The following is a 24033-nucleotide window of genomic DNA, read 5'->3' as shown; positions in this document are numbered from 1 at the left end:
TGATTCTGGGATAAATACTAGTCCATAATCCATAATAACACTTCCTCCAGCTAGTGAAAATGTTCATTCTCTGTTGTCCTCTCACATCAAAGTCCACCAACATTGTTTAGAAATGTTTTGGACTGTTTTCGCTTGTAAATGTTACTTGATTTGTACATACTTCTCTCCTGATTCAGACGAGATGCTTTTTTCACTGGACAAAGTAGTGTTATGCATAGAGGACTCACTTATTTTAGCTAGAAGCAATGGTTTGAAGTTAAATTCTTACTGATGGATCTGTTTATTTTAAACATGCAACTTTCACTTCACAAGATGTTAGCTGGAGTTGTGTGGATTACTTGTGGACTATTGTGGTGTTTTTATCAGCTGTTTGGATTCTCATTCTGACGGCACCCATTCACTGCAGTGTACTGACGACGAGGGATGTAATGCTGAATTTCTCCAAATCTGATCCGATGAAAAAACAAACTCATGTACATTTTGGATGGCCTGATGAGTACATTTTCAGCAAATTTTCATTTTTGGGTGAACTATTGCTTTGTATATTTAACAAATTAAACCTATAAAGAAAAAAAATATTTAATTCAGAAATCTTTTAACCCTTGAAATATGCTTTTGCAGTGTCATTTGAAAGCATGTAATGCCAGTAAATTCTGGCTGCATATGTCACTTCATCCGTTCTCTTATTTATTTATTTTAATAAAGCATTTTCCACAAGCTCAGGGATGCTTTTTATTTAAACATTACTCTCTTGAAATAGTGACCTTGGCAGATACAACTTGCAAAATAAAACATGCTTTTATAAACTTTTAGAAAGCATGAAGTCTAATTTAAGTTTGTGAACTCTAATGGTTTTTCTCAAACTTTTCATTTAAAGTTGTCATAAAAATGAATATTACTTTGAGAAAACATTTCTGAAACTTTAAGAATGCGCCTACCCGGTCTGAACACAGCAGGTGCAACCATCAAAAGATGATCACTAGTGCCACCCAGTGGTTTCTGCTGCTGATATTGTCCCCACTGAACTCACTTATCTCTCTTTCAGGCATCAAAGTTAATGGAAAAGATGACTGATCTAAAAAGTCGCAAGGAGTTCTACAAAGATCTCACCGTGGAGGTAAGAAACCAAATAAATGTCATATACACAGACCTGCATAATAATGACAAAGTTGCTTTTTTCATGACCTTGAAGCCTGTACATGGTGTAAATAAGACAGCTGGCTTAGTGTGAATTTATCTTTTCTTACCTGTGAATTCTTCAGAGACATTTTAGTTAATGAAACATATTTTGCTCTTGACACTTTTCGGTGGAAACATTATTAAGCTTCAGCACAGAGGAGAAGAAAATGTCCCAGCAGACAAGATCTTTGATGATGAGAGCTGAAAGTGGTGAAGGTTGTTTAATCAGGGTCCATTTTCACAATGAAGTTCTCTAATACTATCATAATTGCTTCATGTGAAAGCATCATCATCAGCTAGCTGAATGTGTGAACTGAACCTCCTCTGCCCATCCACACATTTAGCACTGTGTTGAACACAACTAGACCGCAATTAAAGACACTTACAGTTTGGCAAACAAACTCCTTGCACAGCCAGTATCCAGTGGCCAGATTACCTTGAAAACTTGTTCTAATGTTTGAGGGGTTTTCTTCTTTGAGGCCTTTCCTTTCTAACCTCAAATGGCCAGCATGATGAGTGCATTGAAAAGTGCTGTTTGGGTATTGCTTATGTTTTGATTGGTGTTGAAGGATGCTTTTGTGTGCTTCTGTAGGCAAAACACATTAAACTACCACAGTTCAAACATTTGGGTCAGTAAGATTTTTTAAATCTTTTGAAAGAAGTCTCTTATGCTCACCAAGGCTGCATTTATGATCAAAATGTCAGTAAAATGGTATAGTATTCATATATTTTAATATGCAATTCATTCCTGTGATGCTGGCTGAATTTTCAGTATCATTACTCTGATTTTCAGTGTCACATGATCCTTCAGAAATCATCCTAATATGCTGATTTCCTGCTCAAGACATAATTCTGGTTAGTATGAATATATATATATATATACAGTGGGTACGGAAAGTATATATATATATATATATATATATATATTCATAATAACCAGAATAATATTATAAATATGTTTACTGTCACTTTCAATTAATTAAATGCCTTCTTGCTGAATAAAAGTATTAATTTATCCCCCCCCCCCCCGGGTACTTTTTCTCTATGCATGTGGGATTTTTTTAAGCTTTATTGAAAGTATAGCATTTTTTCCAGCTCAAGTACACTTAATTAACTGAAATGGAAGACCTTGATGGAAAAAATAATAATTTAGCAAGGCAATAGCACTTTAGCAAGTATCTTTTATGTCAATGGCACAACAAATTAGTTATTTGTCATCATTTAAAATGTTTGAGCAATATTAATAGTTAAGCTTGTCTTAGCAGCATCACTTCTGCAGTAAATGGGTGCCGTCAGAAAGAAAGTCAAAATAGCTGATAAAAACATCCCAATAATCCACAAGTAATCCACACGACTCCAGTCCATCAATTAACGTCTGGTGAAGTGAAAATCTGCATGTTTGTAAGAAATAAATCCCATTCACTGCAGAGGATTCATTGGTGAGCAAGTGATGTAATGTTACATTTCTCCAAATTTATTCTGATGAAGAAACACACTCATCTACATCTTAGATGGCCTAGTACATGTTCAGTTTTGGGTTAACTATTCCTTTTAGGTACTAATATAACCTTTTTTTCAGTAGATAAAGCACAAAAGTGATTGACAGGCTAATGATACACTTTTCACACATTTGGTCTGACAGTAAATTACAGACGCACATCAGTAAGTCTCTGGATTGAGCTGAGGAAGAGAGTCGCCTACACAGTAGTGCTCAGCTGCAGAGGGGGGTGTTATATAGGAGGTGTTTAATTTTCCACTGCAGTAGTGATGTGTGTGGGCCAGAGTAACGTTCACTGAGATCCTAGTGCCTCCACAGAGGTCTACATCAATGCTTTAACACCCAGAGATGCAGTACTACTCATCCCTCAGACCTAAATACACCGAAACTCTTCTTAGCACAGTAATTCGCTGATGTATTGCAAAAATACTGCATATTGGGCCAACACAGAAGCTCTTCTAAGATTAAATTAGAAAGATTTATTGCATTCAAGTGGCAATGTCTAATGCTTTTATGTAAGTGACATGTTCCCTGCATATATCTGTAAAGACTGCTATTCAGGGAAACAGATGCATTGTAGTGTATAGTTACTGAATGCATTGGATAATTTATGATACTTTCAGATCCCACTGCACCTGACAGCTTGTATAAGAATGTGTCCTGCTCAATTTATAAAACTTTTTTCTCCATATCATAAAAAGCAGTGGGGAAATGTGGAGATGGTTTGAGACAGCCTGCTGAAGCAGCTCAGGTGTAATCATATACAGAGTGAGGGTCCATCTATGTAAAAATAAAAGAAAGAAACCTAATCAGTCTGTCAAAGGCACTCTAGCCTGACTCACAGCAGTCAATCAACCCTCACTTTACACATAATGCAGAAAAAGACACACCAACACAAACCAACAGCAGATTTCTCATGATAGACAGGTTTGCACTTTGTGTCTAAATGTCTTTCACGCTTTATATACAAGGAAACTTTGCAAGTTACACAATTTAAACTGGCAAAAGACAGAGAGAAATCTGTGAAAAGAAAGTGTGTGAAACTATTGGATTCAGATTGAAACAAAATAAATGTAAATTAACATTAAAAACAATATGCACTACTATTTAAAAGTTTAAATTAATTATTTTATTTTGATATTATGTTTAATACACAACACTATAAATTATACACAATTGACCATAAAGAAAGACACTTATAATGCTACAAAAGTTTTTTTTTTCTTTCAAATAAACAGTTTTTTTTAACATTTCTATTCATCAATTAATCCTGAAAAAATGCATCACAGGTTTGACAAAAATACTAAGCAGCAATAATAACAAATATTTCCACTTTGCATCACAGGAATAAATGACATTTTAAAATATTTTGCAATAGCAAAAACGTTTTTTAAATTGTAATAATATTTCAGATTATTACAGTTTTTACTGCATTTCTGAACCCCAAACTTTTGTACAGTAATGTATTTATATATGACACATTATATAATTTTATACGTGTATTTTATGTATGTATATGTGTATCTGTCTGCTCTTCCATTAGCAATGAAAACATGAGAATCTGTGCTTTTAACTGCTTGTTTGCAGATTAATTCTTATAGTCAAATCTATATTTGTTCATTTTAACAGACCCTGATCAATTTTTAATTACTTTTTGGAAGGTAGAGGTTTGCAAAGACATTTTTCGCTCACCAAGCTTGTCAGAGGCCTCTTGAGATCTTAATATCATGCGTGGAGCACTGCAAAAAACTTAATTCCCTCCACGATGCGGCAGTGTTTACTGCTGTCCGAAGGGATCACAGTTATGAGAGACTGTGCTGAATTAGCTTTTGTTGTTAGCCTGTAATGAAATGCTTGGTCATCGCTCCCTGTGGGGCCGTCCTCATTAATCTGAAGGGCTGAGGCTGGCACAGGGCCGCAGGAATTAAACGACTGTTTGTTGTGCCACGGCAATCAGCGACGTGGCTGTCTGCAAATATTTGCAAGTGCTCCGAAATGCCTTGTTGAGATCTGTCCGGTGATGAGATCACAGAGGGCTCCGGTTTTAAATATCAGTCCTAAGAAGGAAGAGTGCTTGATAGCATATCTGTTCTGGGTGGCACTTGTTTCAAGCAGAATTGAGATGTTCTACATAATTGTGTTTTTGTGATGCAGGAACAGATTCTACATGAATTTGAAGGGTTGTTCAGTCTGGTGTTGGGGAAGAAATTTGAAACTCATAAATTTAATTAAATTGCAGCTACTCTTTTATATATTATATTATTATTGTTTTATTTATAATATTTATTCATTTTCTGCATGCAATAAGGCTTCCATAATGCGCCCAATAATTTGCATGGATTTGTGCTTTATATTTTAGTCCTTGTTTAGTTCTTGTTGTGTAGTGAGTGGCAAGGTTGTTCTTATTCTAGTGGCCACTAGGTGGCACTTCCTTTCTGTAGTATAGTGTGGCACTATTGAGGCAAAAGCATGGCTCCATATTTCATTTCTCAGGTTCCTTTTAAAGGCAAGAGATGTCGACTGAAGAGTTCTTTCACCATCCAATGATGCCTGTAGCGTGGACAGACTATAATTTCTTCTTGATCCAGTGAGCCTCAATACACTAATGATACACTGCTGGCACTTAAAACATTACTGTGGATTAAGAAAGAAATATTTTGATTCAACATAGAAAAAAAATATATATATATACTGTATTATATATTATAATTACTACTCTAAATATAAAGAGCCAGTAGGTGGCGGCAAATCGCTGTTTAATGAGTGAGCCATTCAGTCATTCATTCAACCGATTCGTTCAAACGGCTGATTCATTCAGAAGCAAAGCCAGTTGCTGCGTCCCAATGTGCCTACTTATACTATGCCCTTAAAGTATGTACTTTTTTTGGTGAAGAAAAAGTACACACTTTTGAGTGTGGAGTAGAAGAGTAGGCAAGCTTTGGGACATACTATAACGTCATACATTTGTATCTTTAATGGTCCGCTCTACATTCAACCGATTCGTTCAAACGGCTGATTCATTCAGAAGCAAAGCCAGTTGCTGCGTCCCAATGTGCCTACTTATACTATGCCCTTAAAGTATGTACTTTTTTTGGTGAAGAAAAAGTACACACTTTTGAGTGTGGAGTAGAAGAGTAGGCAAGCTTTGGGACATACTATAACGTCATACATTTGTATCTTTAATGGTCCGCTCTATCGCACAATTACACGCATCCTGTCACTGTAAACTGGCCTGTCAATCATCTTGTCACAGTTTATATCCTCCACTTTTCATTTCATTTAACTTCCTACCATATCGGAGAGAAAAGAAGTAGCACGTTGATCTGCGAGCCGTAGGTCTTTATGCAGAGAACTCTGCTCGTATTTTCAAAGTTAACGACCAAACAGATGTTTATAAAAGTTCACATTGCTGTTGCAGATGAAATATAACACAGATAACATTAAATAAATATTTTTACCAGGTTAAATGTTGATTATTAGTAACTCAAACCCCTTTATCTAAACCTCTCTACTGAACCGTCGTTCGCGCACATCCACCATGTTTGTAGTTTTTTAAACACTTTTTATTCATGTTTGTAGTTCTGAACCGAATCATTCGTTAAAGTGCAATGGTTTGTGGGTATTATTAGCCATTAGAGTGTGCACGGATCCACACTTCAAAAATCGACCTGAAATAGTAGACCATCCGGGGACTTTTGGCATACTCTTTTCAACATACTGTGCTTTGGGACACACTTATTCTAATCTCACATACTATTTAGGATGGATAGTATGAACACTGGGACGCAGAGATTGACTGTATTTATGAATGGCTCACTGAATCATTAGCTCAATCGATTCGTTCAAAACCGTGGATTCATTCACTAATGAAACACCACTTGAGACGCCCAACAGTTCTGCTTTCGTTGGCGAACTTGCACAAAAACAGACATTATTGTGTCTAAAATGTTACATAATATCAAATTATTGTTTATTGAAAAATAAATATCACCTTTGCAATCGTGCAGATATTCTGGGGGAAAAAATAATCTCTCTTGCTCGAGTCGAGGCTTAAATTCGTTAATATATATTTTCTTCCCCGATATTATTTGCACCTTTACCTTATCTTCATTTGTAAGTAAAAACTTTAAAGCAAACTATTTTTCTTTCGAAAAGCCAATGATGATTCTGAAAGAAAAGAAGCGGTGTTTGTTAATTGTTAAATTAATCTGTTGTTTGACTTCTTCATATTTAAGGAGAGAACTGTTGTTTCCAAAGTTGGACATCTCTTGTTTTGATTTTCAAGGGCATAGAATTTAGTAGGGACGCTATAACATGTCCCTACCAATATCCAGTAATACTAAGTTGTCTCTAGCAATCATTTTGTTCAAACAATTAAATGTCTGTTTACACGCTACACCCTTGCTGAACAGTCAGCCTGTCATTATTTCGAAATAAACTCCACTGTGGCCTGATCAAGTGTTTGGGTTTGATTTGCTGTAATGAGATGCTTGCTCTACTTGATCTCTTATGTAATTGTTTAACAGTGACACAAGTTTGAGATTCTTGAAATAATCTAATTAATTAAAGGCTAGATAGAAGATATACACAGGCTTATGTGCCACTGGTTTTCCCAGAACATACTTTTCTCACCGTCATGTTGCATTTCTTCAAATGGTTTTAACTTCCATAGAATGGACAAAAAATATAATGGAAGTCAATGAGACCCTGTTTGATCACCATCATTCTTCAAAATACCTTCTTTTGTGTTCCACAGAAGAAAGAAAGTCATACAGGTTTGAAATAACATGAAGGTGAGTAAATTATGACAAGATTTTTATACATAGTCATTTTTAGGTGGACTATGCCTTTACCACAAAAACAGTTGTAAAAGAACCTGTTAACATAACAAATATGTTAATATATGTCCTATTAAATCAAAGGCTACATTAAATTTCCTCTCTATAAAATATCTTTGTATCATATGCAAAAGGGTGGCCCCATAAAGCCTAAAACAAGAGGCAAAATTTTCTAAGGAAGTTCTCCCTTTCAGATAATGAGACTTTTTCTGGTGGCGGTGTTATTCTCTGTGACATTCATAAAAGCAAGTTAATGCTTAGAGGAAGACAGCTGGCAGAGAGAGAGAGAGAGAGAGAGAGAGAGGGATGTGAACAGTAGAAATGCCCTGCTTCCTCTCTGCCTTATTTCCTGAATGATCTGCATTAATATTGAGTTTAATGCTTCATTACACCCACGCCTTTATATGGAAAAAGTGGATGATTAAAGTGCTCTGTGAAGCATCTGTCTTCGAGTCACGGAGTCATTTAAAAGAATCATGAGCTGTATGAATAAGTTATGGAACAGCCGCTAAGCAAGCAGCGCCAAACTATTAGAAGGAGAGAGAGAGTTCTTATTCTTTATACTTGTCTAAAACATTCATATACTATAGTAGTTGGCTTTGATACTGAGCTTCCTTCTGCAGGCTCAGAAGAGACCAGACCTTCTCAAATTCTTCACTTAGTTATGAATTGAGGACTTATTTCATCAGACAAGCCACAGTATACACAAGATCACAGGCTAACGGACAGATTTTTAACAAGCTGTATAGAAGACTGTATCACACATTCACACTGATGTAATACGAAGAGCAATGATAGTGATCTGGAGAAGTATTTGTATTTGTTCTACTTCATGATTATCCTTTCATTCATCAAAAGAAAAAAAATCTTCTCAGCTTGATGTTCAGACGTCTACATGCAACCAATTGACCTCTTTTCTTCTACGTTTGTGGAGTCGTCATTGTGTTTTGTTTTTAATGGGGACAATTTCAGACGATTAATGTTTCAGGCAGACTTTTCTAATTGATGTTAATCAAACATGCAGTCTTTGTAGTTTAGATGAAGTATGCTGGCCCTCAAACACTAATTAACTACTCTTGCTGGCTGCTTACCAAAAGCCCTTTCTAGAAGAATCCAATATTTGAGCTTTAACTTCCGAATACCATCTCATCCAAAGCCGCTCTCATATTGACGATGACACTGCAGCCTACCAGCACAGGTTTCGAATGTTTTTTACACTCTTAGAATACATATAGAACATTAAAGGTTTCTATCGGGCGCATCATACTTAGAACCCTTTAAAAGTTCCATAAAAGGGTTCAATCAAAAGCCAGAAAAAAAGGTTATAGGACCTTTCAGGGGTTTTCCCATGCATCCTGGGAATCAGGGAATACATTAAAAACTGACCTACCATTTTTAAAACATACAATAGTACACTATTTTAAGATTAGCAGTGTAAAATAAGGTTAGTAACAGCATTGACAGACCCCTTATTTGTATTCTAGAAGTAAAGCACAAAGTCATGGTTAAACATTTGAAATCGTTGCATAGATGTTGTATTGTATTGCTCCTCGAGTGGCATTTATTTCAATATTTCTGAGCCTGACACAAATATTTTGAAAAAAGCAAAGAGAATCCCTTCAGATATTCTCAAGTACATTGAAGACAGGCCATGAATTTCTCATGAAGCATGGGGGAAAAATTGATTAAAAATAGTAAACGTTGTTTATCTGAAAGTGTAACAATGCAAACAGGTTTTCTGTAAGGGGTAGGTTTAGGGTTATGGATAGAAAATATTGTTTGGTCAGTATAAAAGTAATAGAACTCTATGGAAAGTCCCCACAATTCACAGAAACAAACGTGCATGTGGGTGTGTGAGTGAATATATAATGTTGTATTTTATAAGCTAAAAAGTATGAATTTCTTTAAAGAAGCATTCCCACAATTCCCTGCGTGAACTATCAAGTTTGTTTACATTTTGTTTTTAACATGAGCGACCTGATCTGTTTTGTGTTAGTGTGTGCGCTATATTATGATCGATCGAAGTTTTTATACACTTTAAATCCGCACTTGATTTTTTTTTTTATTGTACTGTCTGTGAATTAGTATATTTTACAGAAATAGCCAGTTTTGTTGCTGTTAGTCAGGGCTGATAGAGCCGAGGTGACATTTGGTGACTGATGGAATAGCGCCTCTCTTTAAACCCTCTGAGCGGATGATGATGATGATGATGATGATGATGATGGTGGGGCGCGGGCACGGCGCCTGACTTGTCTCTTCATCATCAGCTGGCTGTAGTGAGGAGCGCGCGGTGGCACTTTATCGCGCTCTCCTCTCTCGCGCTCTCTCATTCCGGCTCGAGCGCTGTGCCATGCGAGCGCGTGCGTCTTCGCGTGCCAACCTCGCTTGCGCTCGGAGTGTCGGACCCCGGCGAGATGCGGGAACTATAACGAGAGCTCAGATGTTTGGAGGTTCTCCACTGGATTGTTGGTAAATGTTCCTGCCCCACTCTCTGACGACCATGCTTTACTTCCAGCTGGTGATCATGGCGGGGACGGTCATGCTGGCATATTACTTCGAGTACACGGACACGTTCAACGTGCACGTGCAGGGCTTCTTCTGCTACGAGACCGCTTACACAAAACCCTACCTCGGACCCGAGGACACGAGCGCCATCCCGCCCGCCCTGCTGTACGCGGTGGTCACCGGAGTCCCCACGCTGCTGGTGAGTCACTCAAGACAGCGTCTGTGCCAGTCACTTCATTGATTGCTAGCTGCTATTGAGGGATCAGATTGTATTGATTATCATTGAAAAGTTGATGAATGAATTATTACATAAAATCAGATCGGGCTTGAGGTTGATACATAACTTGATTGATAAGCGATTAGTTTATATTGATTATCATTGATACGTGCTTTAAATGTATTGATAAATGAATGCGTTATTGCATAAAAACAAATTAAGCTTGAGATTTATAAGTGTGTAATGTGTAAGTGTTATTGATTGATAAGTGAGCAGTTGATTTATCTTAAGTGCATTCAAAATTATTGAGTAAAAAATAATGATTGCATCAAGATTGATAAGTTGATATATATCTGATTTCATATTGACTTGCCTGTTAAGTGTTGATGAATTAATAATTCAAAACAGACTAGGAACTGATTTATAGGTTATTACATGATATGTGTTTTCCTTAATAGAATATGAGGTTATGATTTATATGTGATTTTTTATATTGGTTTTCAGTGATGCGTCATTTTAAGTAATTCATCAATTAATAATTAGATGAAAGGCTATCAGATTGATGTGATTGCTTGATATTGATCGTCTTTAATAATAATACTGATTTGAGTTTTTGATAGTGATTTTCATTTGTTTTTTTGCATTTATGGATTATCAAACTAATGATTGCATGGAAGCAAATCAAACTCGAGATGCAAAACTTGATCTTGATATTTATTTGCTAGAGTATGAGGTTATGGTTTCCAAGTGATTTTCATATTGGTTTTCAATTATGCGTCATATTAAGGACCTCACAAATGAATAGTTACATGAGAGACTATCAGACCTGAGATTGATGTGATCACTTGATATCGATTGATTATCGAGTTTTTTTTATATTGATTTTCATTTTTATTTTTATTTTTGTATGGATTATTTAATGAATGATTGCATGAAAGCAAATCAAACTCGAGATGCAAAACTTGATTTTGATCAATTAGAAAAATGATTGCATGGAAGCATATCCGGCTAGAGACTGATTAGTGGATTGATATTATTTTTGCCATTTTTTCAAGTGCAAAATATAATTAAGTGGTTATATAATTAATACATGACTTGTTTTAGATTTTGATTGGATAAGTGATTTTGTTTGATTTCTGCTTTTATTAGTTTTTTTAGAGGTATGCATAAGAACACTTTAACGTGCTATTTTTTTTATTGATTGAGCAGCGTGCAAGTGATTGTATGAAAGTAATTCAAACTAGAGATGCATAAGAGAGAGGTTTAATTAAAAAAACTTCGGAATACGTGCAACTGTGCTGTGATGCTGGCAATGCTGTCTGAGGTATAGAAATAATGCACATCATGAGTCTTTAAGACGAGACTTGTGTGTGAGTCATAACTACCTTTAGTCGACACTGCTGTTCATCATCATTTTCACATTCAAATACATTCCAACTCTGTTGATTTTGTATGTTTATTTATAATTTAAAGGTTATGTCTTAACCCATTGCATAGAATACTTATTTTCATGCATGCAGGACTGTATAATTAACCAGATCCAAATATGTTTACTGCACATGTTCCATCTTGGTAAATCAGCATAATGAGATGTTATTATCCATGCATGCATAAATTAAACCGGCATTTCATAAAACCCCCTCTCACTTCATATCTAGCTGAAGACGAAGCCTTTGATGTTAGATCACACCAGGCACTGCCCCAATACTGAATGCCTTCATTAGCTTGACTATTCACTGACAACTGTGTCGTTGTTTAATAACACTTGTTCATTGAAAACGGCAGGTTTTTTTTCATGAGGGAAAACAGCAAACTGTGAGTATAGACATCTCACTGTCTGTAATGTAATGTTCACCAGCCCACATTATTTCATCAGTGGCAGTGACTCAATCTGAAGTGTCGCCACGCTGGACCTTTGCTGCTCTGTCAGCTCATAGTGTGGTTCTGTATCCAGCTAATGTGTTTAACAGATGAATGGCAGCAGATGTGTTATGCTTAAAATGTGAACCTCTCTGAGTTCACTTTTGGTTTCATTATTTATTTATGGTAGGATTGCATTTGATTGGACTCTGTCATTTTGATTTTGATTTATTTTCATTAGTTTGTTTCTGCTAAATATACAAGAGAATGTCATGCAGATTTGTATTTATTTATTTTCTTTTTCTTACTTTTTCCAAATGTAATTTTGGTTACACGTGCCATAAATATTACATATCAGCCATAAAAATATGGCTTAATAAATTAAAATTGTTATTAATGATAGAGAGACAGTGGGGTGGGTACAAGACAAATTCAATCAATGGAGCCATGCAGTTTGTCTCAGGCATTTTTGAAAGCTGCAGTCCGTAACTTTTTTTTTTTTTGGTTAAAAATGATCTGAAATCAATTTTTGAGCAAGTACATAACCAGCCAGTGTTCAAAACCATTGCCTTACTTTAGCCCGATTCACAACGGTTATATTATAATAATGTTTTCTAATTTGAGGGGTACGGGTAGGTTTTTGTGGGAAATTCAAGCATGGCACTGCGTCATTACGTCACTTCTGTAAACATAAAGAAGTTTTCCCGGCTACTAGACTATCGCATGTGAGGATCCTGCAGGTGGCCGATCGTTTATAGCCTTTTCTCACAGCAGCCAGAATAATTAAATGTATCATTTTGATGGCGGATTGTAATCCAGAAAGGATTATGTGTTTATGAAATGCATGTGAATGAAATTAAATTATATTATATTCCAGTTATAAATGTGCTTCTGATTACAGATAGCCTGGGATTACAAAGATTTGTATTTTAAAGAAAACCAGTTCGAAGGGAGCATAATTTGCTTTTTGGGTTAAAATAATTTCTTAATATGAAATTAGAGGAGTGTGACAATTAGATTAGACTGTACAGAAATTTAAATCTACACGCTAATACACACTATACTCATAGTCACCAATGCTGATGTTGTTAACATTAATCATTTGAGAATAAAGTATAACAATTATAATAATTTGAACGGTTTGATGTGATATGAGCTAACCGATCTTTAGATTTAATCACCATTGGTAGCGAGATTTATGGTAATGCTTTTTTCCTCTGTTGGTCAGAACAAACATGGCAAACTTGTTACTTGTTCAGATGGCAATATACGGTGAAAATTCTTATTTGGGTCATATTCCAAGACGTAGTCTAGAATCTGTGATTGCGAAGTTCAGTAAATATCCACAGCGGTGCGGTGACTGATTGCCACACATACTCTTCAGAACATTAGATTCATCCGCGCTGGAGCCACGCCGACTCACAACCCAGGCAAGCTAGATAATTCCGCACACAGCTGCAATTCCAGGTTTTCAAACAGAGATGGCGACAAAGAGGCAAAACTTACGGACTGCAGCTTTAAAGGGGTCATCGGATGCCCATTTTCCACAAGTTGATATGATTCTTTAGAGTCTTAATGAAAAGTCTGTAACATAGTTTGGTTAAAATTTCTCAATGTTAGTGTAAAAACACCTTTTTTTTTACCCTGTCAAAAACAGCTCTTTTCAGAGCAAGCCGTTTTGTAGCATTTTCCTTTAAATGTTAATAATCTCTGCTGACCCCCCCCCTCTCTTCCGAGCCGCTCTCTGAGGGACTGTTTACTTTATTCATCGTGAAACTTGCTAAATAGCCAGAGACGGACAAAGTACAAAACTCCATTACTTAAGTGAAAGTACAGATACTGCTGGTCAAATAATACTCCATTACAAGTAAAAGTTATTTAGATAGATTTTTACTTAAGTAAAAGTACAGAAGTACTTGCTTTTAAAAGTATTTAAGTACCAAAAGTAAATTTCCTTTTTTATGTCAATGCATATGTTTTGTTATTGGTGTATTTAATACTTGCAATACCTCTGAAGCAACTTACAATACATTACACCTACTGAATACACTGACTAGCTTGTAGTATCTTTGGAATAAAGAGCTTTTAGAATGTTAAAAACCTATCGGGGGAAAATATATAAATAATTATTATTTAACACCCCTACCCACCCCCACAAAAGCAGGATGGTAGTGATCTCACACAGCTCTGGACACATCTGTGTGTAACCATTCATCCACATTTGAACAGAGTGGACAGTGAAATTGCTGTAAATACAGACTGATAAGGAAGAAAATAAAAAAATCAATCCTGCTTTAAAACCCAGCAACACAACTGTAGCTGTATAACTTTACAACAGCAACACTGCTTTAACAAAAAAGCAAAACAGCAAGACTTATTTGACATCAAAACTAAAATAGATGTCATACACAGAATGGTCTTCAGTGCTGCTTTTGTATTTTATTAGGAGACGCACAACAGTTCTTCTGTGGCTTTATAGGTAATATTTTCACTTACACAATTTAGCAAAATCATACAATATTGTGTCTAATATAAACCACAATATTAACTTCTTATTATTGAATTGTTGTAAATAAATATCACATTTGGAACTGGTCAGTGCTCAAAAAATGCTGGGAAATCACTTGATGTAGCCCTACAAGAGTGATTACTAATAAACTGTCTGAAAAAAATACAGTTTTTAGAGAAGAAAAAAAATCACCCACTAGCTTTTAAAGCTGCTAACGACTTTCTACTTCGAGGATCTTAATAGAAATGTAATGGAGTGAAAAGTACAATATTTGTCTTTCAAATGTAGTGAAGTTAGAGTCATATGTTTCCAGAAAAAATTATACTCAAGTAAAGTACAGATACTCAAAAAGTGTACTTAAGTGCAATACTCAAGTAAATGTACTTAGTTACTGTCTGCCTCTGTGATTAGCACATTATTAGGAAAGGCAATTTGCAAAGATTAATTAAAAATCTTAAACTCACTTCTTCTGTAGATGAGACTGGATCACGAAAGATTCTCGCGAAAATAGACACATTTATGTAGATCGGGGCGCATTCCCTTCAAAAACAAACATAATCCACTGTGTCTTCAGCGGCTCAGATGTCGGGAATAAATGACGACGGCTATGTTCATTATTACATCCAACAACAGAACACCTCAATCGCTTAGGAGTCATTCTTGTCTACATCTGCTCCGGCGGTGAAACACTGGCAGACTGATGACAGCTCACTCAGGGCGAGTCTAAGGTAAGACGCCAGTCCAGTCTGTGCTGAAACGCTACTGTCAATCAAACTATCATGGGAGGGGCCTGTTTTTGTGACGTCACTCAGACAGGCATCTGAGATCGGCTCGATTTGAGAAAGGGGTAAAGATTTTAGTAGATAAAAAAAAAAAAAAACCCTGGGTGGATTTTTAGCATTATAGGGTGGTTGTGTGCACACTGCCAACACACATTTCAGTTCAAAGAACTTGTAAAAGTGCATGTAGTATCCGATGACCCCTTTAAGTATTATAAAAGTTTAATTTTGAATTTCAATTAGTATTTTAATTTTAAAAATATTTTTGCCTCAATGACAATTAGATTATTTAGCTCCTTTTTCTTTCTGTAGTTGCATTTTTACTGTTGAACCTTGGTAAATATTTTTCTCAAATTTAGCACTTGGTGAGCATACATTTTGAACCTTGTCTTCAGGTTTCCCACACCTTATGGTTTGTCACTTTACATGTGATCAGACAATTTATTCCTGTTTAATGGTTTTTGGCTAGAATAAACTGCAGTGTGGACAGCCAAAAGTATGGCAGTTTTTGCTATGTTTAGCTAGGCTGGTATGGCTTCATAGTTCGAATGCAAAAGAAGATGAAAGTGGAAGAAAGAAAATTAAATATAGAATACTTATTTTCAGTGATTCCCTCCTAGAATGTTTCCAGACTCAAATAGATGCATTTTTCATTTACAGTGCTGTCAGATTAGAAGTGTTTCTACATGGCAGCTAGGTTGTTATATTTCCCCCCAACACCTTTCTGAGTAGCACAGACAGATATTGGCTCATGTTTTTCTAGACAGAAAAAATATCAATCCGGCTGCCAAGTTGCAACACTGTGACCCCAGCCAAAGCTGTCGTAAAGAGAGATGAACTCTATCTCCACAAAGTAGTGCTCATAAACTCCACAGCGGACTCATACTGAAACCATTACGTTGTGATTTGTCGTCTGAAAGGCTTGTGGTAAAGATATGAGCTTCAGACAGAGATATTGCTCAATTTGAGCTGATATTGGCAAAAATGATTGATGCGTTAAGGTGTGGATTATAGGGGAAAATCTTGCAAAAGCGAATGATTAAAGAAATCCCTCAACATAATAAGTTTGCTGCCGGATTTGGATGTGATTGTGCGATATCACACGTAGACAGTCAGACGTTTGGATAAGGCAGACTAGTATTCCCATCACATCTTCATTTAAAAACCGATTACAATGTAAAATCCTATTTAATACTGATAAATCTTCTGATAATGAATGGAATTTGATGATCACTGTCAAATGTGCTAAACCACAACAAAGCCCATTCTTCATCAGAGATTATAATGAGCAAACTTTGAGTATAATCGTTTTTCCCAAACATTTAATGACTTTTCATGATGACTTTTGTAGATTTACTTGATAGCGCAAGGCCGGGTCAATAGTTGTGGCAAAATTAAAGGAATTCTTCACCCAAAAATGAACATTTGTTGAAAATGTACTCACCCTCAGGCCAACTGATGTAAATTAGTTTCTTTCTTCATCAGAACAGTTTTGGAGAAATTTAGCATTACTTCACTTGCTCATCAATGGATCCTCTGCAGTGAATGGGTGCCGTCAGAATGAGAGTCCAAACAGCTGAGAAAAGCATCACAATAATCCACACGAACTTGTCTACATCTTGGATGGCCTTAGAGAGTGAGTACATTTTCAGCAAACGCTCATTTCTGGGTGAACTATTCCTTTAAGATGCAATGTGCCAGTCATTTTAGCTCATGATTTACAAGTGCACTTGTATATAAACGTCTTATATTGAATACCAAACACATTCTCATGCACACTCATTGAGACGTCCCCTATCATCATGTGCCCTTGAGCAAGACACTTAACCCAGATTGCTCCAGGGGGACTGTCCTTGTAATAAAGACGTGCTGTCACTTAGGTCACTTAGGACAAAAAAGCAATTACCACACGACTAATAACAATAACTAATAAGCTAATATAAGCATGCACATATTTCTCTTTCTCACTTATATAAAAAAAAAAAGCTTCCAATTAGAGTTTTACAGCTTGATGTCATTTTAGGTGAGTCTCATAGAAATGTCTTATTTATAAGAAATAATATCTGAATAAAGAATATCCTGTTGTTAGTACTTTTTTTTGCATTGACAATGTCATATTAAGCACATTTTATTCAAAAATGTTGCTACTGTCATACTGTAAAAAATGATGTCTCAACATAAATTCCTTTTAAATCAGTTAAATCACAAGACACTTAACCCAGATTGCTCCAGGGGGACTGTCCTTGTAATAAAGACGTGCTGTCACTTAGGTCACTTAGGACAAAAAAGCAATTACCACACGACTAATAACAATAACTAATAAGCTAATATAAGCATGCACATATTTCTCTTTCTCACTTATATAAAAAAAAAAGCTTCCAATTAGAGTTTTACAGCTTGATGTCATTTTAGGTGAGTCTCATAGAAATGTCTTATTTATAAGAAATAATATCTGAATAAAGAATATCCTGTTGTTAGTACTTTTTTTTGCATTGACAATGTCATATTAAGCACATTTTATTCAAAAATGTTGCTACTGTCATACTGTAAAAAATGATGTCTCAACATAAATTCCTTTTAAATCAGTCTAAATTTAAATGCATTGCAAATACTACTATGATAAATACTTTATGATTTAAATAATATATTTTGTGCAAATTAATTATTTATTAAAGTATTATATATTAATAGTCCTAAAATATTCCTTGTGTAATTTTTCTCTTTTATTTACTTTTGATCATGGGGTGAAATATGACCCAGATATATTCATGAAAGTTTAATGCGATTCATTCACAAATAACTATTTATTTTATATTTCTATTTATCTCTCTCTCTCTTTTAAAGAAAGCAAACTGGTGTTTTATTGTCAGAGGGTATCATATTTTGTGTGCACAGTATATATAAATATATGTTTGTGTGTGTGTATATATTTGATATACTGTATAGAGTACTGTCATCAAAAGGTTCAGTGTATTTCAAAAGTTATTTGTAAAGATGGTACATTAATGATTTGTTAAGGATCGCAAAAAGCAAAGTTATCAACGAAAATTATTAAAGGGTTATAAAAACACTGAAGATCCTTTATTTTTTGAGTGAAGCGTATGCTGTTTTTGATCTCTGTCTCTCTCTGACTTTGAAGCCTCTGAATTGGTGTTTTTTTCTATTACGCTTACAAACACTGTTTTTTGAACCACAGATACAGATGACAGCCGTCTGCTTCTGACATGCAGTCAGATGTGATAGATCATCATCTTCTATCATATCGACTTGTTACAGATGTTGAGGCTTTCCAACTACTTCTTTTATATCTTGGTGTACACTTGTATATCAAAGTAGAGTTCACAATTGAGTTGTGACTGCCATCAGGGACAATTTAACAACAGTTTCCATTATCGAAAACACAATTTTATGGCAAATCCACCATTGTGTAACTACATCCATTTAGCAGTTGTGGACCATTTATATTAATGTGCATAGATTCAGGCAGCATTTATGTAATCGTTAGATCATCAAAATACAGTAAATTACTTCACAATTCACAGGTAATCACACTTCTCCTGATCATTCCCAATTAAATCGGTAATAGCACTCATTATATTGAATGTATTTTGTCTGGCAGACTTTCTTTCAAAGTGGGTATCAATAAGTAAAGTACTTAAGATTACAAAATGAGCAAGTGGTTTCAAAATATTTTAGTATTCTGCAGTGTGCAAATAATGTGTGTAAGTCTCTGTCGGTACTGACCACAAACAAAGTCCCTTTAAGCAAGTCAATTCACTTGGCAGCCATCTTGGTAATGAAGATGTATTGTTGTTTTGACTAATGACACTCTGTTGTAGAATTTTATAGATCGTAGAGAAAGGTCTTCTTTTACTGGCCCAAATGTATTGGTTACGGGCTAAAAGACAAGATGTGCCATTTTGGGGTCCGCACCAAATTAAATTTAGAAAAGTGATTTTTTTTATACATAAAAACATATAAAATGCAAGTGAAGTGTCTACTTTAATGTTTCAGATAACTTTTGTGAAAATAAAATGTCAAAATATGGGTGAAACAATGTTCTAGGGGAGCTCCGATCAGGATTTTTGAGGCTGATCACAGAGAAAGCAGTATCTGCTGAAACCGATCACCGATACCGATCTTTTTAAAGCCTTCTTTTTATCATTTATACCTATTTATAGTGATACCCCAATCAGGAGTTTTCAGTTTCATTTTTGAAAATGGGAGGAATTCCCCTCTTAGGTGACTCTTGTGAGAGGGGAAGCAGCTTTCACCAAGGAGTCCGCTACTGATCCGTGGCTGTTTACCACAAACACAACATTTATCCATTATTTTGATTTCAAATCCAAACATTGTCACTGAAAATGCTTTTTCAGCATTGCAATTCTTTTTTTACACAGTACGGTAATACAATCTTTCACAGACATGTTTAAACACAATAAATATAAGCAACACATTATTCACTGCTTTTTACTTTTGCATTTACTTCTAGATTTATATATTAAGTTGCTCAAGCAATTGACAAAACAGTTAAACTACTTTTCTTATGTTATCACAAACTTACCATTGAAAGAAATAGTCAGCTCTACTGCCTTTCCTTTTGCATTTAAATCTTTCTTACAATCAATCCTGCGGTTCATAAAAAACTGTTTTCCTACCTCCACGAGTGCCATCTATTATTGCCTTGTTTATCTAAAAGTGCTCTTTCCCTTTAAACCTAGCCAAAAAGCCATATGTGTTGACTGTGAAACACAGTAGACTTTAATAATATGCATTTATGGTGTAATTACAAATATTTACTGCAAACAATGCGCTGTTACTTTAATTCAGAGCTTGCAGTGCAGCCAAAATAGACTCGGTGTCTCTGCACTGCTGCAGACGCACCGAACGGGAAGCAGGTGGGGGTTCTGTGCCTAGCTCAAGGGCACCTCAGTCGTGGTATTGAAGGTGGGAGAGAGCTGTACATTCACCCCCCCCCCTACAATCCCTGCCGGTACGAGACTCGAACCCGAAACCTTTGGGTTACGAGTCCGACTCTCTAACCATTAGGCCACGACTTCCCCAGAAAGATAGCGCGCGCAGTGATTCACTCACGCTGTTTGTTAAAGTACGTCTCACACAAGGTTTTCAAATTACTTTATAAGTTAATGAAGAAATATGAGTACCTCACCTTATAACATTATAATTATTTTACCCGTGCCGGACAGAGACTGAGACGGTGCCGCTGCATGTCATGCCAAACCTCGCACGGCAGCGTCATCAGCTTGAGAGAGTTTTTTTGAGATCGGCCTTTTTAGAGACTGCCGATTAATCATCCCAACATGATTATTGGCCGATAGTGATCGGTAGCCGATCAATCAGAGCACCCCTACAATGTTCCATCGTCAGTCAGCGTAATAGATATATTTATAAAAATTATTCAACATACTTATTCTGACCTGTACTTGTTAAAATATATAAATGAATAAGTGATATGAACTTTTATTATATTGATTAAATATAAAATATAATATAAATTATTTAAAAATTCTTGTTGACAAAAGGGTAAAACCTAGTGGTTTATAAAGTGTAGTGACAAAGATTGTTAAAGTTTTAAAATTATTATTTTTTTCTCAGAATTTTTTTTAAAATTAAACCGGACACATTCTAATGCAAGGAAAACAACATTTATTGAACGTTTATTGTTTTGATTCTTGAAAACCCCTCTTTGTCTTTGACCCATGGACATACATGTTACCAGATTGTTTCAAGCTTAGTTTGAAACATTTTTCAGGACTTGAAAGTATGGAAGTCCATTTCCACCACACATGAAAAATTACAACTTAATTTCAATTGTTTTATCTCATAATTTTGATTTATATTTATAATACTGTTGTCATAATTTAGATTTTTCTGTCTTAATTGTGACTTTTTGTCCCATAAATATGATTTACCAAAGCATGATTTTTTTTTCTTATATGATAGAAATGAGCTTCCATATGAAGGTGACGAAAATGCTTGTAAATACTGGTTAGTATCAGTTAGTAATTTCCTCTTTCTAGGAAGAAATCACAAGAAATCATTCTTAATCCTCGGTTTTCAGAGATTATTCAACACGTACGCCATCGCTGAGATTTGGTTTTGCTTAAATCTCTCCTGTTTATGTCTCGGTGGTCTTGATATATTTATAATCTTCTGTCAGTTGTCGTTTCACATCCCACTAATGATACTGAATTCAGTGGCTAAAGGGTTTCTGTATAAAAATGGTGATTTTAAAAATGTAATGAGGAACATCAAGAAGTTTTGGTGTTTAGTTTCACAGCATTAGTATATTCTCCTTATTCAGTACATTCATATAAAAGACCTCTAGATTTCTCTCTGCTCTATGAAACAGACTGAAAAGACTCTCTGTCAACAGAAAATGGGCCACGAGGAGTATGAAAAAGCTGTTCATTAACACAGTCCAAACAAATATCACTCCATTGTCAACAGTGATCATCTGGGCCCTACAAACCAGCGAGAAACCAACAGATGTTCATGTCTGGCTGAGTGATCAGGACTTCATGCTTGAATTGGTGTGTGTTTATGGAGTTTTAGCCCATTAGGTTGGAAATGGTTTGAGTTTACTGGCCCACTGTTGGGCATTAGCATCGGGCTACATATCATGATTGTGCTGTCATTTATTGGAGTGACATTATGCAGAAACATGAGTATATGTTACTATAAAACTGTTTTTTAACAACTTTAATCCAAGTTTGTGTAAAAAAATAAGAAGCCAGGAAATGAGTTCAGCTGTATCCTTTGGATGTTTCTTCCTCTTCTTGAGATCTACAGGCAGCACTTGAGGTTGGCAAGCTTGTGTGAAAACATACAACATAAGAGTGTGGTGTAATGTTGAGATATTTCTGCTCAGGTGGACGACTGTAACCTTGTGCTTGGAGCTTAACCCTGAAGATTTAACCTCATTAATAGTTATTTGTGTTTGTATGCGCTTGAAACCATCTGTACTATAACAATGTTTTAACTGTTTGGTGTGGAAGAAACCGCTTCAGAATATTAACAGGTTTTAACAAGTGAAAAAAGTTTTAATGTACATGTGACAGGGCCATTTAAAATGTAATCTAGCACTTAACAGCTGACAGTATAAACACTCTGTTTAAAGCTCATTTAGTTAACCTACTTTTAGACCTCCTGTTGTTATTCAGGCAGTCCTACTGTTTTAGTTGCTAATAGTAGTTGCTATGAAAGAATCCTGTCCAGCATGTCCTTACAAGCAGCTCAGCCAATGATGTGAGTTTGGGGCGGGGCTATTGGTTTGCTTGACCAATGAGAGATAGGGAACATGTTTAGGGAAACCTGTTCTAAAACAGCTTTTTCAGTTCTCTTTGGTGATACTAGTGGTACAAAAATGGCATGCATCACCTTTAATATCAGCATGATATTAATCTCATTATTCAGTGCAAGAAAAATATGATTTCATAATCGGTCATTATCGAAAATATTAATCTATTGAATAAATTGCATTCCTTTTTTAGCAGACATTCAGCCCTGTCATATAGAGACCATTTTTCACAACCTAATAATTTCCTGAAGTCATTTTTTCCTGTTGAATATACTTTTTCATTTGGAAATTGTCAAGCTTTTTTTCCCTGTGAGGTTGTTGCATTAAAATATAGAGAAAAATGCAAGTATACATATTTAAATTGTCCGTACATACCATGGTAAAGTCTTAAATTCTCTTAAATTAGTTTTTGTCAACACATGTGACACTAGACCACAAAACCGGTCATAAGGGTAAATTTTTTCGAAATTAAGATTTATACTAGGGCTGTGCAATTATTCGAAATCGTCATAAAATCGCGATTTGAGCTTGCGCGATTTCTAAATCGTTTTATAGCACGATTTTCTGTGCCCCCGACCTCCCGCAGTATGCTATCCGAACCAATCAGAATGCAGCACACCTAAATGGAGCACGAGAACAGAACAAACCGGGCGGGCATACAAACGTAACGCCAGGTTCACACACTCCGTCTGTGGTGTATATTTTTACCGCACCCATGTTAAAGGATCAGAGCGTTCACAATGCACGTGATTGCGGTCCGGCAGTGTGCTCCAGGAGCGGTGCGTCTGCAGCAGTCATTTCAGTCGTTTCCGCACGTAATCTATTTGTGCTGTGCTGCACGTGCTGAATTAATGTGGCAGCGCATTATTCGCTGTAAAAAAAATTAACATGGATTGACATGGAAATTGAGTAATTACACCATAAATGCATATAATTAAAGTCTACTGTTTCACAGTCAACACATGACTTTTTGGCTAGGTTTAAAACAAGGAAAAGTGCACTTTTAGATAAACAAGGCAATTAGGGATGCTCCGATCCGCCTTTTTCGCTTCCGATACCTAGGGTTCAGTATTGGCCGATACCGATTCCGATCCGATACCAGTGAATTTTTTTTCCCTCATTTAAGTAAATGTAGAATTTATATATCTCTGTGTGTGGAACTGATAATCATTCTTTCACAATCTACTAGATACAGACTACTTCATTATAAAGAAAAATAAAATAAAAAACAAATATGAAAAAAATATATGCCTATGTATATTTATAATCTATGCCAAAAAATTTATTATAAACTAGGTTAGTGGATAATTCGGCAGCAAAAGTTATT

General features: G+C 35.6%; 1 protein-coding gene across 1 annotated transcript in view; it reads left to right on the top strand.

Annotated features, from left to right (window-relative positions):
- The first annotated feature begins 1049 nt into the window (after positions 1 to 1049).
- Positions 1050 to 24033, top strand: part of LOC107548892 (phospholipid phosphatase-related protein type 5-like) — a 54298-nt gene continuing 31314 nt past the window's right edge. The window contains exons 1-3 of the mRNA XM_016229747.1: positions 1050 to 1117; positions 10031 to 10219; positions 11896 to 11960. Of these exons, the coding sequence (XP_016085233.1) occupies positions 1058 to 1117; positions 10031 to 10219; positions 11896 to 11960 (314 nt within the window). The 5' untranslated portion in view covers positions 1050 to 1057. The remainder of the gene's footprint in view (positions 1118 to 10030; positions 10220 to 11895; positions 11961 to 24033) is intronic.

The sequence above is a fragment of the Sinocyclocheilus grahami genome, unplaced genomic scaffold, assembly GCF_001515645.1.
Source record: "Sinocyclocheilus grahami isolate Dianchi unplaced genomic scaffold, SAMN03320097.WGS_v1.1 scaffold357.1, whole genome shotgun sequence".
Lineage (NCBI taxonomy): Eukaryota > Metazoa > Chordata > Actinopteri > Cypriniformes > Cyprinidae > Sinocyclocheilus > Sinocyclocheilus grahami.
The sequence above is the reverse complement of the archived record's forward strand: the minus strand, read 5'-3'. Positions and strand labels throughout refer to the sequence as shown.